The 9,499-nt window shown below is 42.9% G+C and overlaps 1 protein-coding gene across 1 annotated transcript; it reads left to right on the forward strand.

The window, feature by feature from the left end:
• The first annotated feature begins 1,390 nt into the window (after positions 1 to 1,390).
• On the forward strand, positions 1,391 to 8,917 carry LOC110070342 (gallinacin-10). The gene is made up of 3 exons (XM_020778018.3): positions 1,391 to 2,702; positions 6,275 to 6,410; positions 8,577 to 8,917. Exons 1-3 carry the CDS (start codon positions 2,645 to 2,647, stop codon positions 8,590 to 8,592), a joined length of 210 nt encoding a protein of 69 aa, XP_020633677.2. The 5' UTR covers positions 1,391 to 2,644; the 3' UTR covers positions 8,593 to 8,917.
• The last annotated feature ends 582 nt before the right edge of the window (positions 8,918 to 9,499 follow it).

Consider the following 9,499-nt stretch of genomic DNA (forward strand, 5'->3'; position numbering starts at 1 on the left):
AGGTGAATGGGTTAAACACGGGCCAAACTTTATTGGAATCCATTTCCATTTACATGAATATTGCCAATCCTTTGGCACAAAGGGTGTGTGTGTGTCCTGCTGTAGTGCGGATTCAAATTCCCTCTTGGATTCTAGGTTGACCCTTGTCCAGCCAAAAGGCTGGGTTCAGGCCTCAGTTAATCCCCTTTTTATTACCAAGGGATAGCTGTTGGCCTCCAATTTTCCCCGGACCCCTTTTCGTCTCTCTCTGCGCCTTCCGTGGGTCTGGGTGTGTTCTCAGCGCATCTTTCCTCCCAGAACTGCCATCGCCTGATTGGCAGCTCTGTCAGTCCAGATGTGCTTCGATTTTGGTGCCTTTACCATATGATCCTAGATGCCATACCTTTTGAATCAGCACTACCTGCCCCGTGTGACTGGATTATACTGCCACCTCTACTTAGGCCTTCGCTCCTGCTCCAGTGCGGGATAGGCGAAAAATCCCCATCTCCACTAGCCAATCAGGAGATGGGTCAAAAATTCCTATCTGGCCCCAATGGGCGACCAGCTAGTCTCGCACTAGAAATTAGGGCAGATGGGTGGACTGCCGTTTGAATATGGCTGAAGGCAGAAAATGGGGTGCATGCCCCTTAAAAACCTTCCATTGCCCACGCCCCTCGGCTGTGCTCGCGAACCACCTACAATGTCGCGTGGCTATCTGGGCAAGTCCTCAAAGCCTCGCCCTGATTGCGAGGGTCCCTCTGGAACCCCTAATCAGTGGGAACACTGTTTAGGAAAGGTGTCAACAACGTGGAAGATCACTAGAAGGAGGTGACCAAGGCAAAGGGTTTTCAAACCCAATCCGATGAAGAATCTTTGAAGGAGTTGGGTAGGTTTATCCTAGAAAAGAAAAGAATGAGAGGTCATATGGTAGCCACTTGTGTTAAGTGTATCCTGTCAATCTTATGTTAGCACTAATGCTATTGCTAAAAAGATTGAGGTCATTGCCTGAGGAGGCAGATGCTGAGAAGAAGAAGCAGGTTGCTGGAGGAGGCACAGCTGTGTAATATGTAGCCTGGCCTGCATTTCAAACTGCCTTTTGTACACAGAATGGGAGGTAGGATGAAACCCCTGGGCAGTAGTTCTAGGCATAAATCTTGTGACTAGTATACCCAGAAGCTTGAAACAATTGAATGAGTGAACTAAATCAGCTAAAACAATTCTATTCAGTGGAAATGAGCTAGTAGTATAATTTGTTTAATTATGTGGGAACTTTTAGTTCTGGGGTCTTCTTGTAAGTAGGAGGATGACAACCCTAGGTGCGAATTGAGATATTCTTCTGTCAATCTCAGTCCAAAACGGCATCATCCACAGACAAGAAAGAGGTGATACTAGCCAGCCACTAAATCATGGGATTTTTGGATATTTTTTAAAGACTATGAATACTGTAAGTCTCCATTTTGAGTTTTCCATTTGACAGACCCACATCTATGAAGACTTAAATGTGGCTCAGCTAGAGAAAAGACCTGATGGTGAAGGCTTTGAAGCTTGAGGAGAGATAGGATAGCACTTATCAAAGACCTGAAAGGTAGTCCTACAGAGGAGGGGCAGGATTTCTTCTTGATCATCCCAAAGTGCAGGACATGCAACAATGGGCTCAAGTTAGAGGAAGCCAGGTTTTGCTTGAATATCAGGAAAAACTTCCCAACTGTTAGAGCAGTACAACATGGTAACCAATTACTTCAAGAGGCGGTGATGTTGGAAGCATTCAAGACAAAACTAAACAAACATCAATCAGATACACTTTGACTTGGATTCCCACATTGAGCAGGAGGCTGGACTCGAGGGCCTTACAACTCTTGCTTCTTTGATGTTGGATGAAGATTGTTGACTGATAGAGGCAGTGCATGACAATGGTAGGAAGAGGTGGGGGAATGGAATGTTGCGTCTTCAACCATGAACAGCAGCTCTGCCCCTAAAACGGAGTGATAACTGTTGTTACCAGTACTGAAGTTCTTCCTTTTCTCATACTACTTCCTCTTCTTCTCCAGTGCTGTGATTTTTAGCTGGAATTTGCTGGTGTACTGATAGTATTCACATTTATGTGAAAGCAACTGATCAGTTAATAATTGCCTGATTTATTAAAAGCCAGCTAAATGGTTGTTTATTTTGTTTAATCCATTTCCCGCTAGGCACCTTGTGCAATGAGAAAGGTGATTCCTAAATGTAAACACACACAAACACATAAACACACACAATCTGAGGACAAGCAATGTCAAAAGGAGAACTAGAATGTTAGAAAAACATCTCTTTTGGTAATGCACGACACAGTGGAGGCTGCATTTCATGCAACCAAGGTCAACAAGGCAGCTGATGGGATTTAGACATTATTCAAGTTATATAAAGGACAGAGAGATTGATGGATTTCCCCTGCACTTATTGCGTCATCTTTTAAATTATTTCAAACTTGCTTACGAGGCAGCAGATAACACATTTTCCAAACGGTTAAGCATGGTTATTTATTGACAAGGGGTCTGTACACTTCAATTCCACAGTCATTTCAACCCTATAAATATGCAAGCATTCCCTAGCCTCATCCTGCAAATCACCAGTGGCCTGACGATCTTTGTGAACCTCTTCTCTCCATCAAAGTTCTGAGCCCACCATCATGAGGATCCTCTATTTCTTTTTCGCCGTCTTTGTCTTCCTTTTCCAGATTTCTCCAGGTAAGATGGAGTTTAAGTTGGGTTGGCGGGAACCTTCTCAGATTGGAGGAAACACACTTAAAAGGTAAAAATAAATAAATAAAGGAAAGTCATCCGGACTATTGAAAGCAAATAAAAGAGAAGTGGATGTTCTAAGTGACAGCATAGGATCATAGAATCATTGGGTTGGAAGGGGTCAATCAAGCCATTGGGTCCAGCATCCTGCTCAATGCAGGAATACAAGTCAAAGAAGACTTGAGAGGTGGTTGAACAATGCCCCAGCATTGGAGCGCTCACCACTTCCTGAGATAATTGGTTTCACTGTCATCCTGCTCTAACAGTTAAGAAGTTTTTCTTGATATTCAGCCAAAATCTGACTTCCTCTAGCTTTAGCCCATTCTTATAAATCCTGCACTCTGGGATGCTTGAGAACAGATCCTGCCCCTCCTCTGCACGACTACCTTTCAAGCATTTTAAAAGCACTCAGTCTACTTTTCTCAAGGCTAAACATGCCCAGTTCTTCCAATTTTTCCTTATAGGGCTTGGTTTCCAGTCCCCTGATCGTCCTTGTTATCCTCCTCTGAACTTGCTCCAGTTTGTCAGCATCCTACTTACAGTGCGGTATCCAGAACTGGATGAAGTACTATAGATGAGGCCTAACTGGTGCTGAATAGAGGAGAACTAGTACCTTGTGAGATTTGGAGACCATACTTCTGTTAATGCATCCTAAAATAGCATTGGCCTTTTTTTTTTTAGCCAAAAGATATTTGATCTACATCTTTCTTCATTTTGAAAGCTCAGAAGGGTAATACAGTATGTTCTGTTATGCAAAATTGAGTCACCACTCCTTCTAACATAGTTATTGTTGACCCAGATTGGCAGCAGCTTTCCTGGATTTATTTCCCAGACCCAGCTGGAGATGCCAGGATCAGACCCTGAGACCAGCTGAAAAGAAAAACGGTGCTCTACGACCGAGCCATAAATTCTTTCTAAAATGATAGAGTTGCATTTTAAGACAGGAGCACGTGCTCTGTCCTACAGTTTTTGGGTGATAAAAGTGTCCCAAAGTGAGCACTAGAGCAGGATCCAGAAACATCATTCTCTGCTGGAACTAGAAAACGTGGTAGAAAATGATTCAAAATTTGGAACAAGGAATGCCCATGCTGCAACATTTTGTTGCAGGGCATATAATAATTGATCCAAGTGATGTAATTTGCTTGTTTGTATGAAATTAGTCTTCCTTCTCATATGGTTTCCAACTCTATCCATCAAAGGTTAGTCCAAAAAAAAATACTTAAACTTCAGAGAGTTTTGAGGGAACATGTTTTGTGGTTTTACTCTAGTAAAAACATTTTGGGTGAAATCCTGTTCCTTAGCATAGCAAGTTGCGAGTAGGCCCACTGAATCAGTGGGGATTTAGTGAGTCAATTCCTGTCTCAATGGGATGACTGTACTTGCAACTTACAATACTTAACAGCAGGATTTTTAATCATAGAGTGGAAATTATGTATTCTGTTAAATATAGGGGATTTTTTTCCCTAATGCTACTTCCGATGTGTTGGAGAAGTGAAAAATCTTTCAGCAGTTGCTAATGTTTCGGGTTTCATCATGGATGAAATGAGTTTTGTCTCAAGGAAACATTGGTGGTCATTCACTGGAACATAAAGGATGGATAACAAGATATACCCTTTCACACAGTGGTTTTCTAAACTGGGGGGGGGGGGCTTTCACTGCCACAAGATGTAAGAAGTGCTGCCACCTTGGACCACATTAGAAAGAGACTATACATTCAGGGCGGAGAAGTCCATCAGCAGCTACTAGTCAGGACTAGAGATGGGGATGACTCAAGATTTTGGTGAGTTGTCCTGCTTCGTGAGTCATCAAAAGTTGACGACTCATGAAGCACGATGTTGCCCCCATGAACTGACGAATAATGAATGTATTCATCGATTTGTGGGAGGTTACTAAAAAAACAAACAAACCAGGAAGGCTAAGGGAATCCAGGCTTCCCTTTGCAAAGATGACAGCTGCAGCTTCCCTACCCTAAATGAAGCTGCAGCCACCATCTTTGCAAAGGGCTGCCAGTTACCCTTTCTACAGCTGCGGAGGCCTGATGGAGACCTCGGCAGTGACAGCGACAATTATGGTAATGGGGTGTCAGTGAGGGTGGGGGCAGGGGGGCCTAAGGTAGGGAGAGGAAGGGGGTGGGAGTAAACTGTGGGGGTGGGTGGCTGCCTATTGGTAGGCAGAATGGAAAAGCCATAGGATGGCTTTTTTTTTTAATCCTATGGGGACGAATAAAAACAGAGAAATATTAATTGATCCGTATTCGTTTGGAATTAAAATTTGACGAATATGGATTGATGAATATATGACGAATTGACTATATTCATTGAAAAAAATGATCTGTTTTTATATTCCTGCCCATCTCTAGTCAGGACCACTCTGTCCAGTATGCTCATGTCCAGTATAAGAGACAATTGTTATGTGACATCAGGTCCCTTGTGCATACTGGATACTTGAAGGACTGCCTCCTTCCATATGAGCCTACCCGGCAGTTAAGATCTAGCCAGGGGGCCCTTTTGAAAGAGCCATCCCTCAAAGAGGTAAGAGGGATGGCTTGTAGACAAAGGGCCTTCTCGGCAGCTGCCCCCAGACTATGGAACGCCCTCCCAACTGAAATTCGTCTGGCGCCGACGTTGATGACATTTCGGCGCCAGGTCAAAACCTTCCTGTTCCAGAAGGCTTTTAATTGAAATAACAACCGTGGGTCCTGATGATGGCAATTTTAATTGTATTTTAATTGTATTTTAATTGTATTTTAATCATTTTATTGTATTGAATTTTAATTATTGTAAGCCACCCAGAGACCTCTGGGTAGAGTGGGCAGCATATAAATTAAATAAATAAAATAAATAAATAAATACGGGTTTTCCAGGTATGTGAGATGATCGAGGAGCAGTTTCCCAGTGCTATCCCCTAGTGAGGTTCCTAAACAGAGCAGGGTTTGGAACCCTGGGCTTCTGAGTCCTAGTCTGACACTGTATCCACCACACTACATTGGGTCATGAGAGAAACTGGCACACTGTATATCAGTGGCTGGAGAACGCGGGGAACACGGTATAGACTGCATTAATGTCTTATTAGTAGGCTCCCTATGGGCAACTCATTGGCCACAGTGTGAGGGTACCTTGAATAGGCTTACCATAATTCTTATGTACATATCCCTCCAATACGTATGGAAAAATGGCTTTCATTCAGACCGGTTGGTGGCAACGATAAGCAGTGGCAACAGAAGGCAAAGCTAGCCCAGGCAAGCCCCTCCAGGCATTCATTTAATTGTTTTTCGTGAGCAACCATTCACATGGAGCAGTTATACGTACACCTACCACGATCACCACCGAAGTCACCAGAATTGGAGTCGAAGAGGGGGGGATAAGCTTCTGCACCCCTGCGGTGGTCGTAGAAGGGTTTCAATCCAAGGATAAATTGATATCTTTTCTCCTAGCCCATGCTCATGGCCACCGGTTGCATGTACCAATGAAAGAATACCAAAGCAAGAAGCTGATGGTTTACATTTTCTGTCTGCTCAGGTTATACTCAGCCGCCTCCTCTTGAAGATACTATTGCATGCCGAAGTCTTGCTGGCTTCTGCAAAGCTGGAGCATGCCCCCCAACTCATGTCGTGTCCGGTACTTGCCATGGAGGGTTACTGAACTGCTGCAAAAAGTGAGTAGTCTATTTTGAATGAGTTCCATCCAAATCTTTGCTTTCTTCCATCTTAATTTTTCTGTGAGTCCACAACCCATGCTGGAATTTGCTTTCTCTTCTCTTCGTGGTGCACATCTTGCTTGAGAAACTGATCGACAGAGTTGCAGTTGTAGCTGATTACTGTTATTCAGCAACTCCATCAATACACTCGTGGGATTGTAGTACCTGATACGAATGGCTTGCAGGTGTGGTTGTGGTTATATGCCATCAAATCACCTTCAACTTAGGGTGACCCTGTAAATGAGTGATCTCTAAAATGTCCTGTCCTCAACTGTGCCGCTCAACTCTTGCAAACTCAGGCAGGTGGCTTCCTTTAGAGAGTGAATTCATCTAATATTGGGTCTTCCTCTTTTCCTGCCACCTTCCACCTTCCCCAGCATGATGGTCTTTTCTAGAGAACCCTGTTTAGGACCCTCAGGCCCCAAATAGGACAGTCTCAAGTTTCAATATTTCTGCCTCCAGAGATAGTTCAGGCTTGATTGAATCTTGGACCCACTTGTTCATCTTTACTGGCAGTGCAGGGCATCCACAAAGCTCTCCTCCAGCACCAGATTTCAAACAAGTCAATGCATGTGTGGAAAAACAAGTAAATCTCACAGCCTCTCACCCTTGGTGAGAAACTAAGGGGAGGAAATGCTTTGCCTCCTCACTGCAAGATCCATGCAGCTATGAGGTTTTCAGTGCAGAGGTTGAATCACTTCAACTTCATCAGTGTGGCCGGTGATTCCAGTTTAGCCTGCTTCTTACAGAAGCTGTTCAAGGTGTTGAACCTATTTGGGGCGCAAGGTGTCAGTACCTAAGTACCTTAGATAGCACTTGTAAAGTCTGAATTAAAAGCCACAGAGGAATCACAGTATTCCCCCCACCCCAAAAAAACCCTTGGAGTTAATCATACTGAGTTACCATATTTCTTCCGTGTATAAGACTATACTTTTGTCTAAAATCTTTAGAATAAAAATTGAAGGTCGTCTTATACACAGAAGTAAGCTGAGGAGAGAAAAAAAACAAGTGGAGGGGAAAGCAGGGATCAAAGCGATCCTGCAGCACTTTGATCCCTTTCCCCCTATACTTGCTAAGCCCCACTTAGATTTCTTAATTTTGGATTAGAAAAGTGGGGGGGGGGCGTCTTATACATGGGGGCGTCTTATACACTGAAAAATACGGTACTTAAGTGCCAAACTGGGACTGCTACCCTTTTTCTTTGGTGGGGTGCTTCTTTCCTGTGCTGTATGTATAGCACGTAGATACATCACGGTCCTCTGTAAGCTTGAAAAAACCATACGTCCTCAATTTGGTCACAGGAAAGGAGAGGAATTTCCATCTTTTTTGTTTTGCTGTGTTTTGGATTACTGACAGGTTTGTCACAATTTACAGGCTTTCTGTTTGAATTGGAAAAAAACCTGAGGTTTTTTTTTTAAAAAAAAAAAATCTCAAGCCCAGTAAACCTTTAGGAACCACTGGCTTTCATGAGTGATTGTTCTTGAAATAAAAATTAAAAAATCCAATGAGTTTCAGCTTAGCCTTTTCAGCCTTTTGAATTCAAAAGGAGTTGGAGTTAGACCTAAGACACAAACAACCAAAAAAAGCCTTTCTAAACCAAAGTGAAATATTCACGCCTTTGAAGAAAACTGAAAGGGCTAAGCCAAAATGTGTTGGGCTTTTACTTTGGAATAAAGTGCAGACTATCTTTTTTACATCCTGGAATGATAATCTTTTCTTACCTAACTGCTTTGGTGGGCGTACTAGTTCCCTTTCCTTATTAACAAGTAATGAAACATGCAGAGAAGCCAAGATAGAAATCCTGTGCACCCTTATCCCATTGGACTTGGTAAGAGCTGTTCAGCAGTGGAAGGTGTTGAGATAAAAGGATGGAAGAATGCTTTAGCTTTTTTTCAACTGAGTAACCTTTGGCAACTCTTCCCGACTCTATAATTCTGCAGTTCTACAATTCTGCGGTTCTCTTAGGCTTCTCTCAGACTCATTCAGACAATGGCATTTATTTTCTCCAGACTTTATGTCATGATTGCCATACCGTCAGGCTGAAGAGCATCAATAAGCGGTTGCAACAGCTGCTTTTCCGGCTATGCTCCAATGCACTAACATTTGCATTTTGATTCCTTATAGGGATATCTTTTCATGAAGTTCTCATCACTCCACTCCAACCACCGCTGGTCCTATCTGAGAAGCACATCTACTACAAACGTTTGCTGTTCACCACTGAAAAGATACTTCCTATGAATCCACCATACTATGATCACTCCACTTTTCTGTCTGTGTTCTGCTACTAAAGCAGAAGCCAAGCTGAGATCATGCATGCAGCCCCTTCTTAACACAAAGGTTTCATTGTTCATATCAGCTAAGTTCTGTTTATACACCTCTCTTTCAACAGCACCATGAAGGGCCAGGTCTTGTGCTGTTTTGTTCTTCAGATTAAGCATAAAAATAAAGAATAGTTGACCATCACACCTCTCATCTCTCTCTCTCTCATTTTAAGCACTTCTCAAAACTGCCGTCACATGAACGGTGGAAAAGCTAACACAACCGTTTAGAGATCCTAAATTTGTGTGTGGGGGGGGAAATAACATGGTGAACTTCTTATGGCATAACCTACTCAGGTGATTATTATTATACACCAAAGATCAGCAACTTCTAGAGGTCTACGGGTGGGGCACACATAACTGTCCATGGACCTTGGCGGGCCAATCTTCTTTCCATGACCTGTGCACAATTTTTTCCCCTTAATTTTCTTCTTCTTCAAAACTGGACAACTCTGCACCCTGTAGTGGCGAGAAATGATTTTACACGTTTTTTTAAAGTGTTGCAGGAAGGTCCAGAGGTCCTCAAAAACTGCACTTCATGCCTCTTAGAAGGCACAAGAGAAATTCGAGGTTTGTTTTTGTTCAAAATAAAAATTTAAACAGTCAGGGGAGTAATGTATGGGCTGGAAGGAAGAGCATGAGGCATGTATTGCAGAATTAATTCATTTTCTTTGCACCTGGACTCTGAAAAAATTATTGTTTGCACTGATTCTGAGCCATTCCAGCAAC

Source organism: Pogona vitticeps, chromosome 1 (genome assembly GCF_051106095.1).
Source record: "Pogona vitticeps strain Pit_001003342236 chromosome 1, PviZW2.1, whole genome shotgun sequence".
Classification (NCBI taxonomy): Eukaryota; Metazoa; Chordata; class Lepidosauria; order Squamata; family Agamidae; genus Pogona; species Pogona vitticeps.

Excerpts from the sequence above, each read along its gene's own strand:
- LOC110070342 (XM_020778018.3), top strand. The coding sequence starts at position 2,645 with ATGAGGATCCTCTATTTCTTTTTCGCCGTCTTTGTCTTCCTTTTCCAG. Across the intron at positions 2,703-6,274 it reads CCTTTTCCAGATTTCTCCAG|GTTATACTCAGCCGCCTCCT; the intron begins GTAAGATGGAGT and ends CTGTCTGCTCAG.